The sequence below is a fragment of the Microcebus murinus genome, chromosome 6, assembly GCF_040939455.1.
Source record: "Microcebus murinus isolate Inina chromosome 6, M.murinus_Inina_mat1.0, whole genome shotgun sequence".
In the NCBI taxonomy this organism is placed as follows: Eukaryota; Metazoa; Chordata; class Mammalia; order Primates; family Cheirogaleidae; genus Microcebus; species Microcebus murinus.
The window spans coordinates 90,882,682-90,904,864 of record NC_134109.1 but is presented as its reverse complement, the minus strand read 5'-3'; the positions used below and the strand labels follow the sequence as shown (position 1 = coordinate 90,904,864).

Below are 22,183 nucleotides of genomic sequence, written 5' to 3'. Positions count from 1 at the left end.
CTGTTAATAAATTGCAAAGGATATCTCCAAGAAGGCAGGGGGCATGATGAAGCATGTCTGACCTCCCTCCTCATGGCAGGCAATTTAGTTTTAAGATATCCCCTTGGTCAAGAGAGGGTCCATTCAGTAAGGCAGTGGGGGTGGGGAGCTGTAAGATTTTATTTTAGTTCACACATACTACGTATAGTAGAATTTTTGTTTGAGAAGTATATCATATATAAATAAGGTTAAGATTTACTATGGCTTTTGCTAAACATTACCAAATATTGTGTCTACCCAATCTATAATATGTAAAAACTTAGGAATTACATTGTAGGCATTTATTGTCCTTTTTCTACATTACTTATGTCCAAAATAATGGTAATTACGTTTTCAAGTTTCTTTTGAAAATATGTTCCCTAAAATTTCAAACAGTGATGACAGGCTAGAATAATACTTAATCATTTTAGCACATTAAAACGTAGAAATGGGTTTATACTTATGATCTAATACAGCAGTCCCCAACCTTTACGTCACGGGGGGCTGGTTTCATGGGGGACAATTTTTCCATGGAGGGAGGGTGGCGGGGGGAGCGGAGATGGTTTCTGGATGATTCAAGGGCATTACATTATTGTGCACTTTATTTATATTATTATTACCTTGTAGTATATAATTAAATAATTATATAGTTCACTATAATGCAGAATCCAATGCCACCGCTGATCTGACGGGAGGCGGAGCTCAGGCAGGGGTGCTAGCGATGGGGAGCGGCTGTGAATACAGATGAAGCTTCACTAGCTCCCCAGCCACTGCTCACCTGCTGCTGTGCAGCCCAGTTCCTCACAGGCCACCCTGGATGGTGGTGGGTTTGTTGGGGACCACAGTCCTAATATTAGACTTGTTTTCAAATGGAAATCTACTTTGTCGTTATGTTAAATAAATTTGGAATAACATTTATGATTTTAAAATAATGTAAAATGTCCAGGTTGCTCCTGAGATAAGGTGACTATATTTAGAAACAGGAATTTAGGATTTTTTTTGTTTATGGCAATGCAATGGGCTTATTGTGGCTATGTGTATCACACAAAAAAAGAAGAGAATGTGTCATAGTGCTTGAATCATTGCTACGATTTTGGTTGCCCCAGTGATTGGGGAGGTCTAGATGCCATGGCTGGGGAAGATTATAGCTTTGGGGAGGTGAAAGTGCATAGGAGGGTGGAACCTTGCCAATCAGCCTGCTTGATTAGCCAGTAATCCAGGAGAAACCAGAGCTCTATATTGTGAATAGCTGATTCCCTTGTTTAAATACCCTTCAAAGGTCCTAACTACTAGTAGGATACATTTGAAATTTCATAGCATCTATAAGGATGTATATAATCTGGCGCCTATCTCTTTGTCCGGCTCATTCTCTACATTCCCGTGTTCTATCCTCCATCCATCCTGAAATTTTCACAGTTAGTGCAATATACATACCTTCTCACCCTTCCTCCAGTCATCACCGTGGGCGTCTCTCATGCTCTTTTCTCTGTCTGGAATACTTTGCCTCCCACTTTTCTTTAGTTCATTTCTCCTTAATCTTTCGAGTCTCAGTTTGTTTTCAGTTCTGTTTAAACTTCTTTTATCCTCAAGGCTGAATGTAGGGTGCCTGTTGCGCACCTTCTCAGTTTTCTATATTTTCCCTTACATGCCTCTCATCAAGCTGTGCAGTAATTGCTTAGAACTTGCCTTTCTTCCATTCCCAGAGTGCAGGATGAGCTGCATCCATGCAGGTACTGGGTGGGCCTTGTTCCTTACTGTGTGGAAGCTACCCACCCCACGCTCCACCTAGCAGGTACTCTGCACGGACCACTTGAATGAATGCTGAATGAATGAATGAATGAATGAATGAAAACCAGGGATGGACCCAAAGGGTGGAGCTGGGAATGGAGAACATGAAGTAGAAAGTAGCATCTGCCTTAGTGCTGAACGTTTTAAGACTTTTAATACACTGAATACACAATGTTTTTGAAAAGAGTTATGGTTATCTAGATTCCAGAAGAGTTCTGGTTGAAGTAAGCGCTCAACAGCATAGAAAACTCTACTTTTTGTCTGTTTGTAAGTTTGTTAAAATGTTAGTTAATTTAAGAGATCAAAACCAGTATAGCATTAATATATAAAATTTTATACGTGTTTCCTTTTATTGAGACAAATAGTTCAAAATCTATTTCCCTTGGGAATATTTTTTTTATCTCCTTTATTGAGATATGGGTATTTTACTAATTAATTTCTGTGAGTTCTTTATATGCCTAAAATATTAGCTTCTGATTATTGATCTTGTAAATCTTATTCTGACGCTTTTAACTTCTTTAATCTGATTAATGCACTTTCTTTTGGAGATGCATGTTAAAAACATTTAGCTGGCCATATCTCTTATTGACATTTTCTTTGGCAATTTTGATTATTTTTTTTAAAAGAGCTTTTTGTTTATTAGGGTAAAATATAGGTTTTTGTAGAAATTTTAAAAATAGATATAAGCAAAAGGAGATATTAAGAAACCTGCAATTTTATAGAAAATGGATTATACTTTTAAAGGTCTAGATATTTCCCATCAATAATATATGTAAATTTCTTGCCATGACATTATATATTTTACACAGACTACTTTTTAATAACAGCATAGTATTTCATTGTGTGCATATATAATATATATTTAGCTAAATCTATGTTATGGAATATTTAAGTTATTTTTACCTTATTGATATACCAAATTGTACAGTGAACTTTTCATATGACTTTGTGCATCTTTTAAATTATACCTTTAGGATAAATTATTTTTAAAAAAATTTTTGGATTGAAGGACATATAGTATTTTAAAATTATTAGCATACCTCGCCAAATTGCCTTTCATAAAATAAATACCGACATACACTCATCCTGCAGTATATGAGAGTGCTCATTTTCTCTCTCTGTTATCAAAACTGAATATTTTAATTTTTAATGCTCTTTGCAAACTCAGGTTCTATCTATTTGTGTGCTAATAGTCTGAACATCAGTCCTTCTCAATTCTTTAAAAATAATGAGTATGCTATTTTAAAAATAATACATATCTGAATTAAGAAGAAACTTAAGGAAATTCTTAGAGGTAAAAAAACAAACTGGGAGCACAATTCCAGATAGGTTACAGAAAGCTGAAAGAGCTAATCCCTGGGTACTTCTGGCTTTAGTTTTAACCACTACACAGGTGATGAGGGAGAATATCTGGGTCCAAGGCAGTGATGGGAGGGTGGATGGGAGGTCACTGCATAAATCCATTACCCCCTAAGAGCTGCATGTTCACTGAAAAAGTGAACCAAGCGAGGGATATGTTCCACAAACGCAGATAATAAAAATATTTGCCTTTGTTGCTCTTAGCCTTAGATATTGGGAAAAATAGTTTTGCCTGACAATCAATAACGTGTAATCCAGGTGTCAAAATTCACACTGCTTTCAAGGAATGAAAAACTATTAAGCTGAAAATTTTGGTTTAAAGAGGGTCCTGTTTATAGTACCTCTCAGTACCTGGCAGTCACAAACCAAACTCTAATCTGGAAGAATACTCCTCCACCCGTGTCTCAAAGGGTTCTCACTGCATTTCTCTCTCTCTCTCTCTCTCTCTCTCTCTCTCTCACACACACACACACACACACACACACACAAATTTTAAAATATCCAAGGAAACAGGAAAGCATCAGCAATATCAAAAAGCAGAGTCATACCCACAAAGATTTTAAAAATTAAAATTATATATACAGAATATAAATAAGCATGTTTAAGAAATTTAAAATAATGGTTTTAAAGTATGAATTAAAAAAATAACATTATAAAATGACCAATCTGTTTTGTTTTTAAAAGGACCAAATAGAATTTCTGAAAATGTAACATGTAAAAAATCAAAATTAGAAACTCAATGGATAAATTAAGCAGCATATCAGAGACAGGTGAGCATAAATTTGGCAAACTAAAAGAAAAATTCTGAAGAGATTGCCCGGTATGAAGCACAAAGCGACAAAGAGAAAAAGTATGGAAGGAGAGAGAGCCTTTAATAAATACCTAATCTGAGTTCCATAAGGGAATAATGGGAAGGAGAGAGAAAATATTCAAAAAGACAAGTCTGACGACTTCACACAATTAATGAAAGATATTAATAGGAACTCTTAGATACAATGTAGGATTGGGGGAAACCATCCACACTTAGAAGAATCACAGTGAATGTGTGGAATATTAAAGACAAAAGGATCTAAGAAAACAGCAGAGAGTAAAGACAGATGGTGTGACAGACCAGCAGCTGACATCTCCACTGCATTAGACAGAAAGCCACAGGATTCCAGAATAAAACCTTCAACAATGCTGGAAGAAAATAAGTCCTGCTAAAATCGTATGCTCAACAAAACTATCTTTCAGGAGAAGCATTATTCCCTAGAGAGCATAAACAAAGTTGATTCTGTAAAAAGAATATCAAAACTGACAAACTTCTAGCAAGAGGCAACAAAAATAATAAAGAAATAAAAAGGGGTCTATGGTTATATATGCTACAGAGTTAAACAATAAATCAAATAATATAAACATCTATTAAAAGAATTAAACATGGTCTAAATAAGTGGGTGATATGATCTGGAACTTGGCAAACTTTTTCTCAAATTAACATGAAAGAGTAAAAGACAAAATTTGAAGAATCTACCTAAGAAGACGTTGTCTTTTTCTGGCGCTATTATACAATGTAATATTATGTAGTGTTAGATAAATTGATTGATGCCCCAGGTAATAGAGATCAGTGGGAAAAGGACGAGTTCACATATGATGGTGGAGCAGTTGGATATCAAAATAAATAAACATGAAAATTGTTCTTAATTGCAAAACAAACAAAAAAAAGGAAAAATAAAACTATGAAAGATTTTAAAAGTTGTATAAAACTTTAAATTTTGAAAAAAAATTTTAAGTTCCTCCAAATAGCAAAAGTTTTCCTTTTTTAAAAAGAGGACAAAAAGTATAATCTTTATAGTAAATGTTTCCTAAATTTGAGAGTGTTAAAATAGGGACTTAATGTTCATGAGAAAACACTATTACAAATAGTGACAACACAAGCCACAAACAGGGAGAAAGTATTTGGAACAAATAAACAGTGAAAGGTTACCTCTCAAATAAATTTATAACTCAAAAAAATTAATAAAAAAAAGACAAATAGAAAGTTTATAAAAGTCACAGTCAATATTTTATAGGGCAAACATGAAAACCCAATGAAATATTGCAATGATACTCAATAGTAATAATTAAAGAAATGAAGATTACAAGGGATACCAATTTAGTATATCCCCCATATTGACAAAAATGAGAGATGCAGTGTAAAAGAGGATGTGCAGCAATGGAAACTCTTTATACAATGCTTCTGAGATTACAACTTGGTATAACCACTTGGAAAACAATTTTGGATAATCTTACAGAATTGAAGATATACATATCCTATGAATTATCAATTTTGCTCTAGAAACTTTTGCAAATGCGCACCAGATATCTGACCAGAAGAATATTCACTGTAGCCTTTTTAATTTTCATAACAACAAATCTTAAAAATAATTTAAATGTACACATAAAAGCCATGAATAGATAAGCTATCGTTATATTGTGTAATATACTTCACAGCAGTGAAAATTAAAGAGCTACAGTTATAATCATTAACACCTGAGTCTCACAGTGTAGTATTCAACATAAATAATGAAAATCAAGAAAAATTTATCAATAGTGTAATAGTATTCATATGAAAATAAAAACACGAAAAATTAAATAAGTCAATGAGGTATAGGTATTTAAGGTTAAAACATTAAATGAAAGCAAAGAAATTATTAAACATGAAATTCAAAATAGTGGTTACCTCCGATAGTAGGATATGAAATCAGGGCAGATTCAACTTTTTAACTGGAGTGGGGGCACTTTGTTAATATTCTTTATACAGTTTATTCACATTATTTGCTTACTATGAAATGTATAACATATACAGAAAAAAATAAACAGAACACAAGACACATATGTGCAGCTCAATGAATTATCACAAAGCACACACCTGTACAGTCACCACATAGGTTAAGAAATAAAACATGCAAGCATCCAGGAAACTATACTCTCCTTATCCTCCAAAGATAGCCACTATCTTTGTAGATTTATTGTCTATGCATGCATTCCTAAACCCTAGTGTATTGTTTCCTTCTGATTTTTGAAATAAATAGGAAAGAAATCATACAGAATTAATTTTTGTGTCTGGTTTCTTTGATCAACATTGTGTTGATGAGATTCATACCTGTTATACATGCTGTTGAGTATAGCTATAGTTCTTCCATTTTCATTGTTGTATAATTTCCATTGCGTGGATACATCACAAATTGCTGTCTATTCTACTGTTGATGGACATTTAGATTTTTTCTAGTTTGGGATAATTATGAATAATGATGCTATATAGTTTTCTCCATGTTTCTTGCTATAAAACATTTCTCTTATACATTGATAATCCTAAAAAGACTAACTATATAGTTTATATAGTATTTTGTATGTACATAATCAAATACTACATAATAAAATAATGTAAGAAGTTCTCTCTGCTAAATTAATAGGCAATGAATGGTATCATCTTAATTGCACTTCTTTGATTTACTTGTGGTAAACTTTTTAAAAAATAATTTAAGTTTAACATTATTCTTTGTGAGTTGTTATTGATGCTCTTTGCCCAATTTTTCATCTGTATGGTACTGCTTTTATTATTGATTTGCAAATATTATTTATTAATAATTATATTAACCCTTATACTATCTTACTGGTAGAAAATATGTTTTTACAGTTAGTTCCCCATTTTGCTTTTTGCCACATAATTTTTTATGGTTTGCTTTTAAAACTTTCCTTGTTTGTGATCGCAAATTGTATCAGCACTATAAAAAATTTCAGAAAACCAAATCAAAAAACAAAAACCCCAAAGTATAAATAAAGATTATTTTAATTCCCTCTTCCCAACCGTTGTTAACATTTTGGTGCATGTATTTTGTGACTTTCTTTCTCACTTTATATATTCTCTATATATGTAGATTTATATCTATGTGTAGGTATATTTGCATATATATAATAGCCATATATTCATACACATACATGGTCATTTTTGTTCTTTTTTTTTTTTTCTTAGAGACATGGTCTCACTTTGTCACTCAGGCTGGAGTGCAGGGGCATGATCACAGCTCACTGCAACCTCCAACTCCCAGGCTCAAATAATCCTTCTGGTTCAGTCTCCCAAGTAGCTAGGACTACAGGTGCATGCCACCATACCCAGCTAATTTTTCTTACTTTTTGTAGAGACTAGGTCTTGCTATTTTCCCAGGCTGGTCTTGAACTCCTGGGCTCAAACGATCCTCCTACCTTGGCCTCCCAAGGTTCTGGGATTACAGGCATGAACCACCACACCTGGCTTATACACATACATAATTTTACAAAAGGGGAATTGTTTTTTCTGCCTAATAGGACACCTTTTTTTTCCACCAATCAATATAGTTTACACCATTATTTTAAAATATTTAAATGGCGTTCTATTGTATAAATTTGCTAATCACTAATTCAACATATACTTATTGAGTCTTTAAATAAAAATGTCATTTACCAGCATCATTTCCCAGTCACTGGAAGCAAGCAATGTACAAAATTCTTGCAAAGGTGGGGCTTGAATGCTAGTGGATAAAGCACACAACAAACAAATACAATTTTTGTATACTATATGGTAATAATCATAAGTACTAGGAAGAATAAAGAAAGTAAGATAGAGGATAGAAAGCAATGGGTTGGCGTGAGGGCATGGGGTACTCAAGGATGGTCTCATAAATGAACATGAACTTGATTGAAGCATGGGAACCCACTGTGCCAATCCTTGGGGCAAAATCAAATGCAAGTCCATAAGACAAGTTTTTGTTTTTCAAAGCAATCTGATATTGGTTAACATTTAGGTACTAACACTTATTTTAAAATTTTAACAAATTTGAAAGACCCATGCTTGTAAAAATACTTCTTAAATTTGTGAATGTGAGTAACTTTTGTTCTTCATTTTCAAACCCACTTTTTCTGTGTATGTCTTCATGACAACAATAATAAGAATATGTGGGCCGGGCACGGTGGCTCATGCCTGTAATCCTAGCACTCTGGAAGGCCGAGGCAGGAGGATTGCTCAAGGTCAGGAATTCAAAACCACCTTGAGCAAGAGTGAGACTCCATCCTTACTAAAAATAGAAAGAAATTAATTGGCCAATTAAAAATATATAGAAAAAAATAGCTGGGCATGGTGGTACATGCCTGTAGTCCCAGCTACTTAGGAGACTGAGGCAAAAGGATTGCTTGAGCCCAGGAGTTTGAGGTTGCTGTGAGCGAGGCTGACACCATAGCACTCACTCTAGCCTGGGCAACAGAGTGAGACTGTGTCTCAAAAAAAAAAAGAAGAAGAAGAAGATGTGAGAGTTTATGTCAAACAATGTTAATCTGGTGCTATCTTATTCCACAGGCCTAATTCATATTTATTCAGAGGAAAAACAAAACTTATAGGAAGAAGAAAAGTTTTCAAATACTTTCAGAACATAAAATATTTAAGTTAGAAAGGAATTTTTATAGCTAGGACCAAAAAAAATGGAAATGACTTACCTTGAGCTATACCACTATTTATTACTTTTTTTTCCCCATGTCACTTCAATATCATGAAATCTTTAATAAAGTAACTTAAAGAACAAGAACTTTGACACGTAAATTTTTTTTGTCCCCCTTAGGCTGCTGATGCCAAGTCTGTCCCAAGGCCTTTTAATGTCTTGCCTGTGAAGACAAAATGGAGCCATGTTGGCTTTCACATTCTTCTATTTGATCTGGAAAACCTTGTTGAACTTCTGCTGCCGACTCCACTGAGTGATGGTGACTCTTCCAGTTCATTCTATGGTAGCGAGATCCTGAGAAGAGCCAAGAGCACCGTAGAGAAGAAAACAATGACACTGAAGAAAAATAAAACTCTCTCAGCAGAGGCACAAGCCAAGCCTGCTAGCGAAAGCCTGGCCCAAGGAGATAGTGCCAACAAATTCTCAGAAGAAAACGATGGCATTAAAAGGCAGAAGAAAATGAAGAGCTCCAAAAAGATGCACCCTGAGCCATCAAGAAGAGTGGATGCCAACCTTACCATAGACACAGCTAAATTGTTTTTGTCTTGCCTTTTGCCATGGGGGGTGGATAAAGAACTAGATCATCTGTGCATTAAGCATCTCAATATTTTAAAGCTTCAGGGTCCCGTTTCTTTAGGACTTGCTTCAAATGAAGATCACTTCTCGTTGATGTTGCCAGGTTGGGATTTATGCAATACTGAAACGAAAAGAGATGATTCAAGAGTAAACTTATTTTCTGGAAAAGTTTTGGAATTGTCCAATAAGTACATAGCCACTCTTTCAAATCAGCTTGCCATTCCAAGAGGACTGGAAAATAAATGTAATTCTTTGCAAGAGTTAAACACTATAGTTTATTTATTGAGCAGACTATTTTTAGTTAATAAATTAGTTAACATGCCAATAGACTTGACCTGTGGAACTGACAGGTAAGATATGGCTAGTGATTTTGACTATTTTAATTTGGGACATTAAAAAAATGATAATTATTTGTTATATTCAACTCTTTAGTTTTCCTTTCTTCCTTCCAATGGGGGATAAATATGCAACAACTTCTTTGTTCAAACCACATTTCAAAAAATCTTTTTTTTAATTCTTTGGGATTGGATGACAATGTGGCGATAAATTTGTATGTTTTAAAATTCATTCATTCAACAAATATCCATTGTTCTCATAATATGTGCCAGGAAAGACATAGTGCTGGATGCTGAATGAATCAATAGATAGATACATACATGCATACACACATAGAAACATATACACCATGAAATCTATTACACATGATGTGAATTAAGCATGAAAAAAATTTAAGTAAATGCTTAGGGTGATATATTTTATTAATATATATCATCAGGAAAGGAAAAGTTTGAAAATTTCATATGTCAAATCATACTCTTTAGTTCATATTCTTGCATATTAAAATAAAAGAGGCTATCCCATAAGTCATTTATAGAAATTATAGGTTAGTAATAATAATAGCTATTTTTTTAGTGTTTAATATCTGCTATTCACTGTGTAATGCCTTTACATTCATAATTTCATTTAATATGCTCAGCAAAGCTGGAATATAGGTACTATTATTTTGCTTATTGTATAGATGAGGGTATTGAAGCTTATGGAGAGAAAATATCAAACTGAAGGTTACTTCAGCTCTCTAGAGGCTGATACAGAACTAGGCATCAGTCTAATTCTGTAGCCTGATTAGTTCCTAATCTCAACTCTGTATGTTTACCTTCTCCCACTGCTAAAATTCAGTATAGCTTTTCATAGTCTGATGTTTCAGGATTGAATTCAATTCACCAAATGTTTACTTTCTTCTCCTATGTTTTTAGTACTGGCCTGGAGAAGAAACATAAAATAAATTTATGGGTTAGATAGGAACTCATTCAAATGATAAAGATAATGCACATTAAACCAGTAGAAAACACTGAAAAGTAAAGGAATGAGGGAAAACATTTGTAGTATAAATAAGTGGTATAGTTTGTCAGCATAAAGAACATAATTCGTGTGATATTAAACCATCAGAAAGCCTTTTTAGAAGAGACCTTGTTTGAACTCCCTATTATATGGTAGGTGGTAGAAAGTCTCTGAATTTTCTGTCCTTTGATAAGAGCTCAGTTCAACAAATATCTGTGCCAGGCACTGTATAATGGATGGATTGCCTGCCCTCAGTGAACCTAGAGTCTGGTGGAAGTCCAAATGGATTATATAGGGTTTGGTGTTATGTTTCTTTCCATTATAACACTATTGTGTTACAGAGTTTTCAATTTTTCTGTTTGGTGGCCCTAATAATGAGAAAACAGAGCCTGGTAAATTTCAGTGATTCGTATATGTAATTTTTCTCTATTTTCTTTTCATTTGTTCATTTTAAATGCCTAAATATATTTTAAAATATTTCAGATAGCCTTTACTTTTTCTCTTTTTTTTTTTCCTATTACTAAGAAAATTATATAACACCAAAGTTTGGTGGAAAAAACTCCAGTCTTTTGCCTGGAGTCAGAAGACCTAGGATTGAATCCTGGTTTTGTTGTCACACTAGCTATGCGACTCTTGGCTAGTTGCTTAGCCTTTCTGGGCCTTATTGTCCTCTTTTACAAAATGAGGTGGGTGGGATAGTTGATCTTCAAATTCTTAAAAGCTTAGGCTGCTAATAAACTTTATTTGTCTAATTATGATCCCACGGAGCAGATGGTTGCCAGAGGTTTTCATTCTGAGTTTGTTCCTGACACAGAATGTAGGATGGGGGTGGCATGTTGCTGGCCTTTGGGGAAGCTTATGGGCTTTCAGGATGCCTTCCATTAAATGCCCTTTGAATTGTCATCACACATGAGTTGATGCTTTAAAGAATTCTTCATTGAAATAAATTATAGAATGGAGGTGTAGGGTGAGAACTTGCTTCTCCAATCCAGGTTTGGTCTTTTATAAAAGGAGCCCGGATATCATTTTTTTTTTTTGAGAAATGGAAATAATGTGTATTGGATTTATCACACCAGATCCTTCTGAAAGATTTGACCATTTCATAAACATTTTGTTGTGCTTGTTAAGGTTGAAAAAAATCACTGTATGCTTAACAACTGCGTGCATGACTTAACTGAATTTTAAGGAAATGACTGTCTGACGATGAGGACATCCCTGGTAGTGTGTGAAGATTCCTATGATTGAAACACAGGCCTAGGCTAAAGCCTGTCTTCCTGAGGCCCCAGTGATACCTGGAGAGAATTCTTTGGCAGATGTCAACATAGTAGGCTTTAAAAACGTGTTGCATTGGCCTGAAGTCGTGTGACCTAAAGTAGCAAGGCCCCTCCTATAAAAGTGGGTCACAGATGATTCTGGTAAACTGAGATTTGTAATTCAAGTGGGACAAAGATTTTAGGTGGGAGCAAAGTGGGGAAATAAGATTCACAAAAGAGATTAATGTGAAAGATGTTGCTTAAAAATAATCTGTATTTGATTTACTAATCTGCTAAAGTAATTGGGCACCCCATGTTCAGTTTATTTTCTCAAAATATTTTTCATATGTTAGTAATGTCCTTTAAATCTTTTCTTTCCAACAGTTCCTTCAAAATGGAATCTGTACATAATAAGGTGAAAAGTCCTGGGAGTGATATTTTAAACATGTCAAGCTTCTATGGTTACTTAAGAAATGGTAAGGGAGTTACAGACGTAGATACAATCTGATTTATTTTTTTCCTATGAAATAAAATAATTAGTGAGTCCTTGTAAAACTGGATAGCAATGTTAAAATGAATAACATAGTATAAAACAGAGATTTTGTCAAATGATCTTTGAAATGCCTGAATGTCTGAAACTTTTCAGCTAAGAAAATATTTAGATATTAAATTAAGGTAACGTGATTTATTGGAAAGTTTATTGCATCAATATCTTTATTACCAAATAAATGATCATTCTATTAGATAATATCATTGCTATTTCAGAAGACTATATCCTTCTGAGTAATAATCTTGAATTCTTCTGAGTATCAATCTCAGAGTTTAGATTTTCTTTTGATACCAAATGGCTAATTCATCTCCCAAACCTGCTTTTCCAAATCTTGGGTATCTCAGTAAATGACAATCCTACCCTTCCGATTGCTCAGGCCAAGAACTTTGGCATCATTTTTTATGTTCCTTTTTTCTCAAATCCCACATCCAGTCTTTCAGTAATCATGTCAGTTCTACCTTCAGAATATATCCCAGGACCTGAGCATTTCTGACCACCTGCATGACCAACTCCCCCAACTCCCGCAGTGTGACCCTTGATCCTGTCTAGCCTGGATGTCCACGGAAGGATCCCAACCACCCGTCTGCTCTAGTTCTTGGCTCCTACGTTCTATTCCCAACCGAGCAACCAGAGTGATCTATTCGGAACTAAGAACCTCACTCTTCTACTTATAATCTTCCAGTGGCTTCTGTTTCACTCAAAATAAAAGCCACAGTCTTTACCATAGCTCACAAGGCCCTCTGCAATCTGGTTTCTCTACCCATGTCATCACACATGCAGCCCCCATCTGACCTCATCTCTTGGTACTCACCCCCTGCTTAACTCATCCTACCTACCTTGGCCTTTTTACTCTTAGCCTAGCATGAGAGGCAGGCTTAGGACCTTTGCATTGGCCATACCATTGCCTGGAATGTTCTTTCCCCAGGTACTCATATGGCTCAACTTCCTCTCCCTCTACCTGCCCCATCCTTAAGTCTTGCTCAATTGCCACTTTATCAGTAAAGGTCCTTACTTCCTTCCCAGCACTCCCCACCCCTTTCCCTGTTACACTGTTCTCCATAATCCTCTTCCCTATCTGGCACATGTCACTTTTTCCATTTGTCATATGCCTCCTGCTGCCAAAATGTAAGCTCCACGGGGGTTGCAATTTTAATGACTATTTTATTTGCTGTTATGTTCCCACTTCCTAGAACAATACCTAAAAGGAATGAAGCAAATAAATCTTGAATTAGTGGATGAAAAAAATTATTAGATGATAAAAATTAAGGGATAAGCAGCGAATAGAACAATGGTTTTGGAGATAAATGAGATAGATGGCTGAGATTCAAGATCTAGCCCTGTTACTTGCTTCTTATGTTCCATTGGGCATGTATTTTACTCCTTTAAAAGCCCTATTTACTACATTTGTGAAATGGGGATATGATTGCTGGCTTAATGTGTTTGTTGCCTACAAAGTTGTGCAGTATGCGATCTATAAATGAGATGACCTAAGTAACAGTACACAGCAGCCCTCGCAGGACTATTAAAAAGAATATTTTCAAGTGAGAGTTTATTAATAGCTTCCAACTATCTAGTGCCTAGTATGTTCCAAGAATTACACTGATGGGTTTAAATTTAAATATATTATTGCATTTAATATATAAACAACCCTGAATAGTAGGAGGAACTGTTTCTGTTTTACTCTTTAAAAAAATGGGGCTCAGCAGAGTTAGAGGATTTACTCATAGTCCATCAGCTATTAAGCAGAGGGGCCTGGGTTCCAATCCAAATCTGATCCCTAACCCCTTTTTATGTCCATGATATCAGGCCACTTCTCACATTTATGATTGTAAACAGTGTTCCTTCTATATGGCCCAGTCTGTGTTGCCTGCTTTCTCCTTAGGTAGTAGCCCTTGTTAGGGTTAGCTATCTGGTTTTCATTTTTTATAACACCGTGAAAGGGATTATAATTTAAGGTTTAATTTAGGTATCTCTGCAGAGACAGGGAAATGCTAACCAGAGCTTCAGAGGCCCCTGCTTTTCCTATGGCAGCCCCAACCATAGCATCCTGAGTGTTATCACTGCATAATCTCCGTGGTGTTTAGTGTGGCATTTATTGCATTTAAAATTCAGTTAAGGACTAAGGAAATAAGGAGTATTTAAAAAAAATAATAGGAAGATGTGAGATAAGGAAAAGGAAAGGATTTGCTTCATCATGTTAGTGTTAACCAGCCCAATCCTGAAGAATAAAATAATACTCTGACGTGATCATTCTAAAGGGTTGACAGGAACCAATACTCACTTCTGGCAGTGGGAATGGTGGCTGAGTAATATTGGTAAGGCTGGGATGTTTTCTTTTTATCTTTCTCCCTGAAGTTGCAATTAATTCTTTCATTCACTGACATTGCCAAGATGAGTTGGCTCTCCTTTCTATCACATATTAAAATTTTAATATCACATTAAAGTGTGCTGTGAAATACCCCATGATGCCAGTAAGTACTAACAGTTGAGACCAATACTTAGCTTTGATGGGTTGAGTCACAAGGTCAACAAAATCAGAGAGGGAGAAAGGAGAAAGATCAGAAGAAAATTTTCTTTTACCTGCTTTGTTCATGAGAAAATGGAAAGTATGATTTCAAAATCATAGCGCTCTGTCATACTTACATGTTTTGCACACCACACTTGGTCATTTCAAGTTTATATGGTATGCTTCATAAGGAAAAAATAATATTAATAATTGGTCAGGAGTTTCTTCTATATTTCCTTCATGTTCTCAATTTGCATTATATCAGATATCTTCCATCACATTTTCATTGGCTACTAATGCGATAAATATATATGGCATATGTTAATATATAAAATGTTGATTCAGTGAAAAGTACATCGGACAAATGCTAATCAAATAGTTGATACCGGGATGTCAAACATTTATTAATATAGGAATTTAAATAGACAATTACAGTAACAATTTTCCCGCTAGCATAAGCTTTATCATTCTTTTCTGTCTCACTCTCAGGATCCAGCACCTAGATGATATACTTTAGCCATCAGAAAGTCTTAATTCATTGATTTTTCATTCGGATGATTCTATGGACATTTTCATTTAATGAAAAGGCACTTATTAAGTGCTTTCTTTGGTGGAGGGAACTGTTGGACACTCTATAGATCAATTTAAATAGACCAAGGCCTAGCTCATTCTTAAAAATTCACACTGAACATTAAGGCAAATACATAAAAAGGACACTCAAGAGGGCAAACTTAAAAGAAACAATGCATAACAAAATGAGTCAAATTAAAGCATTAGTGCTATACCTATTGATCAAAGTGGTCTAGCTGGGAAAGGACAAATCAAAGCAAGTCTTTTATTTAATTTTACACGTGATAGATACTGATTCGTGGCAGGGTCACATTTTAGGAACTATTTCTATAAGGAAGGAATTATAAAATTAGGTGATTTGTCTTAGGTTGGCAAAAAGATACAAAGGTAGGTTTAAGGCATAAAAGCGAATTTGATTTGATGTGGATATGTGTTAGCATGATTGTTAGAAATATGTATACATATGTATAAATGGTTCCTGACTCTGGCTGTACATGAAAATAATCTGAGCTGCTTTTATGAAGTATTAATGCCTTTCCAACTCCAGGATAGTAAATCAGAATCTCTAGAAGTTTGAACCTGGGCACTGGTATTTTTTAAAAAAAAAGAAAAAAAGCCCCCCCCCCCCACCCGGGTGATTGTAATGTGTAGCCAGGGTTAAGGACCATTGGGTTGCATCTATTTTTGATATTCTCAAGATGTAAATGTGTTCTGTCTATTTCTAGGCAAGAATGGATCCCATGTACCGGAGGCTGACCTTTCACTTTTGAAGCTAATTTCCTGTTGGAGAGACCAATCTGTGCAGGTATGACATAGTGCGTGTTCTTGGAGTTATTGGATGAGTTCCTGGCTTCTGTGGTTCATCGATACCCCTCTTTACCTGAAAGTATAAGTAAGTAGTTACTGGTCCTCACAAGACGGCCCTCCCAGGACAAGCCTCATGCAGAGCCAGACAGAGGTGAGTGAAAACATGGAAGACCTCACAAGCAAGGGTGCACCATTCAAGGAGGAGCATGAATGGACAGGCTGAGGCTCATGCTGCCATAGGTAACTTCTTGCCCAGTTGGATTTAAGTTTGGGAGGAATTCCTTGTCTATCATTTGATTTCAAAATGCACCATGACCTACATGTGGGAATTTGAAGTTAGAAATCATTTTTTTTTTTTTTTAATTCCAAGAGTATCTCATCTGTGAGTTGGTTTAGAGAACTGGTTTCTTCAATGTCCAATTTAAGTCCTTCTTCTTCTTTTAAGACTTCTTTGAGTCTCAGATTCCTACCAGTATCTTTGTACGTTGTGTAATAAATATCTGTGCATCGCTTAGGTGAATGTTTATTGGAACTTTATTCATCATCATGAAGTTGATAAATGTCAAATTTCCAAGATGAGAATAGCAATAACTCCAATTACAAATGGTTTTTCTTGGTTATAGGGAAACAGAACAAATTCTAGGGATGGACACCATAAAACTAAATGTATACAGTTGGAATGGTTATGGAAACTTATCATGGCCTGCGAGTTTCCACATGATTTGCCCCCAGCCTAATCTCATCTCTCTTCATTTTCCCCATTCCCATTTTACCCTGATGTAGTCACACTGACTTTCCTTTTATTTTCAGAACACACAAATCTCATTCACACATCAGAATCTCACTGTTCTCTCAGGCTGGAATTCTCACTTCTCCATTAATCAGTCAGCTCTTTGCTGAAAATCTATCTCCTTGGAGAACTCTTCCCTGATCACTCCAAGTAATATTGCCACCACCCCCTCCCCGCCTCCCCTACTTTTGGCAACCATCACATCATCCCGTTTTATTTTGTTGTTGTGATTGCTCTTAATGGGAATTATGTCGTTTGCTTTTTTGCTTGCTTATTTTTTGTCTTCTCACTGTTATATAAACTTGCTGAGAGCAATGACCTTGTTTGTCTCATTCACCCTTCTCTCACCACTGCCCAGAAAAGCAGTAGTGACAGTAGCCAGTCAATAAATATTTAATGAATGAATGAATAGCTATGCAAACAGCCTCTACAATAATCAGAATAAACACTAGTACATGCTAAAATATCAGCACATCAGCAGTCACCTCAAACAAGTTTATCCATTAAAAGTGAGAATTTTTTTTTCCCCACTAGCCAAAAAATTCCTCAGTGGGGAAAAAAAATCCTTAAGGAAAAGAACCCAACAAAACATTGATCCCAAATTGCTCTAATCTAAAGATCTTTTGTAGTTGTTCATTTGACCTTCAAATAAATTTTAATGTGGTTTGGATGTGTTTGGACTAATGGACCTTTGAGGTTCTGTGATTCTGTGACCTTGTATGAAATGCTGGCAATAGGACAAATATTACCAGAGCATTTACTGTTTACACGAAGTCCAAGCTTCGAAGTTTTCACTTTTTTTTTTATTTTCCTCAAGAGACAGGATCTCACTCTGTTGCCCAGGCTGGAGTGCAGTGGAGCAATCATAGCTCACTGCAACCTTAACTCCTGCGCTCAAGTGATCCTCCTGCCTCAGCCTCCTGAGTAGCTGGGACTAGAGGCATATGCTGTCATAGTTGGCTAATATTTTTTCTTTCTTTCTTTTCTTTTCTTTTTTTTTTTTTTTTTGTAGAGGTGGACTCTCACTATGTTGCTCAGGCTGGTCTTGTGGTCTTGATCTACTGGCCTCAAGTGATCCTCCCACCTTGGCCTTCCAAAGTGTGAGGGTTACTCACATAAGCCACCACTCCTGGCCCAAAGTTCTCCTCTGATCTCTACTACTAGCCTGATGCATGACTCTGGAGGATAGGTTTAACTTGTTGATTATTTATTTTCCTCACACATAAAATGGGAATGAGAATTCCTGGGCCCTTCAAGAACAACAGAGACTCTTCCAAGTATCCATTAACTGCTTCAGTAACCAATCCTCATTCTTTGTAAAGCCATTCATTTAAGCAGTTAGTGGAAATCATGTTAGCTTGATTTTTCTTTTTATGTATTTTAGGAGCACTAGGTGGTAATGGAATACTTTTGTGAAACAGAACAAAATCCACTCCAGCAATTGAGTGTTTACCTTTAAGGTAGGGGATAGGAATGAGTTAATTTTGCAGTTTAGTGAATTTGTCCAGAGATGGTTTCTTTTGCTTCTCATGCACTAAACTCCCAACATAAAAATAAATGCTTTGATTGATGGGCACTTGGGCTGTTTCCACAGCCTTGCAATTATGAATTGTGCTGCTATAAACATTCGAGTGCAGGTGTCTTTTTTGTAGAGTGTCACTGGATCATTTGGGTAGATGCCCAGCAATGGGATTGCTGGGTCAAATGGTAGATTCACTTGTATTGCTTTAAGGTATCTCCATATTGCTTTCCACAGAGGTTGAACTAGTTTGCAGTCCCACCAGCAGTGTAGGAGTGTTCCTCTCTCTCCGCAACCACGCCAGCATTTATTGTTTGGAGATTTTTTGATAAAGGCCATTCTCACTGGGGTTAAGTGATATCTCATTGTGGTTTTGATTTGCATTTCCCTGATGATTAGAGATGTTGAGCATTTCTTCATATGTTTGTTGGCCATTCTTCTCTCTTCTTTAGAAAAATTTCTGTTCAAGTCCTTTGCCCACTTTTTAATGGGGTTATTTGATTTTTTCTTCCTAATTTTCGTGAGTTCTAAGTATATTCTAGTTATCAGTCCCTTATCGGATGCATAGGATGCAAAAATTTTCTCCCATTCTGTAGGTTGTCTGTTTACTTTCATGACTATTTCTTTGGCTGTGCAGAAGCTTTGTAGCTTGATCATGTCCCATTTATTTATTTTTGTTGCTGCTGTGATTGCCTTTGGGGACTTCTTCATAAACTCTTTGCCCAGGCCGATGTCTAGGAGAGTGTTTCCAACTTTTTCCTCTAGAGTTCTAATAGTTTCATATCTTAGGTTTAAGTCTGTTACCCAGCATGAGTTGGTTTTTGTGAGAGGTGAAAGGTGTGGGTCCTGTTTTAGCCTTCTACAGGTGGCTATCCAGTTTTCCCAGCACCATTTATTGAAGAGAGATTCTTTTCCCCAGCGTATGTTTTTGTCTGCTTTGTCAAAGATGAGATGGCTATATGAGGATGGTTTTATATCAGGATTCTCACATCTGTTCCACTGGTCAATATTCCTGTTTTTGTGCCAATACCATATTGTTTTAATTACTACAGCTTTGTAGTATAGTTTGATATCTGGCATATTAATGCCTCCCATTTTGTTTTTGTTGCCTAGAATTGCTCTTGATATTCGGGGTCTTCTTTGGTTCCATACGAAGCGTAAAATTATTTTTTCTATATCTGTGAAGAATGCTGATGGGATTTTAATAGGTATTGCATTGAATCTGTAGATCAGTTTGGGTAGTATAGACATTTTGATGATATTGAGTCTGCCGATCCACGAGCATGGTATGGATTTCCATCTGTTTACATCCTCTGCTATTTCCTTCCTCAGTGTTTCATAGTTCTCCCTGTAGAGGTCTTTTACCTCTTTGGTTAAATATATTCCTAGGTACTTTAATTTCTTTGTTGCTATTGTGAAGGGAATTGAGTCTTTGATTTGGTTCTCAATTAGATTGTTGTTGGCGTATATGAATGCCTCTGATTTCTGTGTATTGATTTTGTATCCTGAGACTTGACTAAATTCATTGATCAGTTCCAGGAGTTTCTTGGTTGAATCCTTGGGGTTTTCTAGATACAATATCATATCATCAGCAAACAGTGAAAGTTTGATCTCTTCTGCCCCTATTTGGATACCTTTGATTCCATTTTCCTGTCTGATTGCTGTAGCCAAGACTTCCAGCACTATGTTGAACAGAAGTGGAGATAGTGGGCAGCCTTGTCTGGTTCCAGTTCTAAGTGGGAATGATTTCAATCTTTCCCCATTCAGTAGGATGTTGGCTATGGGTCTGTCATATATGGCTTGTATCATTTTTAGGTATGTCCCTTCTATGCCTATTTTCTTAAGTGTTCGTATCATGAAGGGGTGTTGAATTTTGTCAAAAGCTTTTTCTGCATCTATTGAAAGAATCATGTGGTCTTTGTTTTTGCTTCTGTTGATGTGGTGAATTGCATTTATAGATTTACGTATGTTGAACCATCCCTGCATCCCTGGGATGAAGCCCACTTGGTCGTGGTGGATTATTTTTTTGATAAGTGTCTGGATTCGGTTAGCTAAGATTTTGTTGAAAATTTTTGCATCTATATTCATTAGGGATATTGGTCTGTAGTTTTCTTTTTTTGTTGCATCCTTTCCTGGTTTTGGTATCAGAGTAATATTCGCTTCATAAAAGGTGTCGGTATATACCTAGCTCTGTTTGACCCAATCTACACACTTTTATGTACCTTGATTTTTTAATTAAATGGATGGTTCTTACTACTTCATGTCAACACATAGATATCTGCTTCATTCTTTATAGCCGTTGCAGAGTATATTCCATTGTATGAATGGACCATAATTGATGTAACCAGTTCCCTGTTGCTAAACATGTAGATTTTCTTTTCTTTTTCCTTTTAATTATAAATAATCTTTATGTGGTAGAGAAAAATTTTTTAAAAAAGTTTGTCCTTTCCTTGATTATAAACATGATTTTGTATATTCAAAAAAAATAAAATAAATAAATGCTGAAAAAGAAACAGGAAAAATTGGGAGGTTGATAGTTTACATGTTTCTGGCACTGCACTGAAGTTCTTGGGATTTTATAATGTAAGAACAGTGGGTACAAAGTCAGGCCTCTGGGGAGAAATGTTGCTTTTCCGGGAGACAATATAAGGACATGAAAGGCCAGCATGAGCCAGAATGTTAGAAAAATGCGTTATATATATAACAGAAACTCTGAACATTAGAACAACAAGCAGGATGCAGGGATTCATATGAGTCTCCATGATGCTCTATGCTATTTCTCAGTACTTTGCTGTTCCAGGGTGTTAGTGAAATACCACTAACATTGCTAGCTTGCCTATGGCTCAGTTATACCTCTAGTAATCAGTATATAGCCCAGATTTGTGGCTGACTCTTTCCAGGCAATGGATTATAAACCTTATTTTGAATCTCTGCACATTCCCTCATAAAAGAGTATAATGCTTTGCATATCTACCTTTTCAGAGAAAATTATTTGTGTGCATTTAAAGCGACAGCTTTATAGCCACAGTGCTTAATTCTAGCTCATCATTAAAATCACAAAGGTATATAAAATACTGTTTTGTTGGAGAAAATTCTATCCCTATTGACTATTGGCAAAATTTATCTACTATATTTCTATACTAGAAAGACTCAGCACTAATAGTTATAAACTATTAATAAATTATACTTTCCACAGGTTATATTTCAAAGTATGCAGAATCTATTTCAGTTCCACTAGCATTTATTTAGTGCTCATTGAATACCAGAAATTGTGATATCATTATTACATGCTCATAAGGCATACCCTCTCTCTCCAAATGGGAATAATACCAAATGTTGCTTTCACACTAAGCTTAAAGGGTGTATTTTGAGTTTGTTTCTAACTGAATATGTGCCATTCAGAATTCCCCTTTAACTTTCCTGGCTCTGAGTACCCAACTCATTATGAGTAATATATTTTATTCCATTGTTATTTCTGTTCTTGTTTTTTGATGATACATCATTATTCTTGTAATATGCATTTGTAGTGACAGCTATGTAAAAAATTTAACAGTTAAAAAATGTGAAGTCAGAACATGTAAATTAAATAATTAGAAATGCTAACTGAAATTACATAAATTCCT

General features: G+C 35.5%; 1 protein-coding gene across 3 annotated transcripts in view; it reads left to right on the top strand.

Annotated features, from left to right (window-relative positions):
• Positions 1 to 22,183, top strand: part of WDR72 (WD repeat domain 72) — a 220,135-nt gene that overhangs the window by 118,687 nt on the left and 79,265 nt on the right. For all 3 annotated transcript variants that reach the window (XM_076004386.1, XM_076004384.1, XM_076004385.1), the window contains exons 15-17: positions 8,772 to 9,577; positions 12,203 to 12,294; positions 16,170 to 16,249. In XM_076004386.1, coding sequence (XP_075860501.1) covers positions 8,772 to 9,577; positions 12,203 to 12,294; positions 16,170 to 16,249 — 978 coding nt within the window. The remainder of the gene's footprint in view (positions 1 to 8,771; positions 9,578 to 12,202; positions 12,295 to 16,169; positions 16,250 to 22,183) is intronic.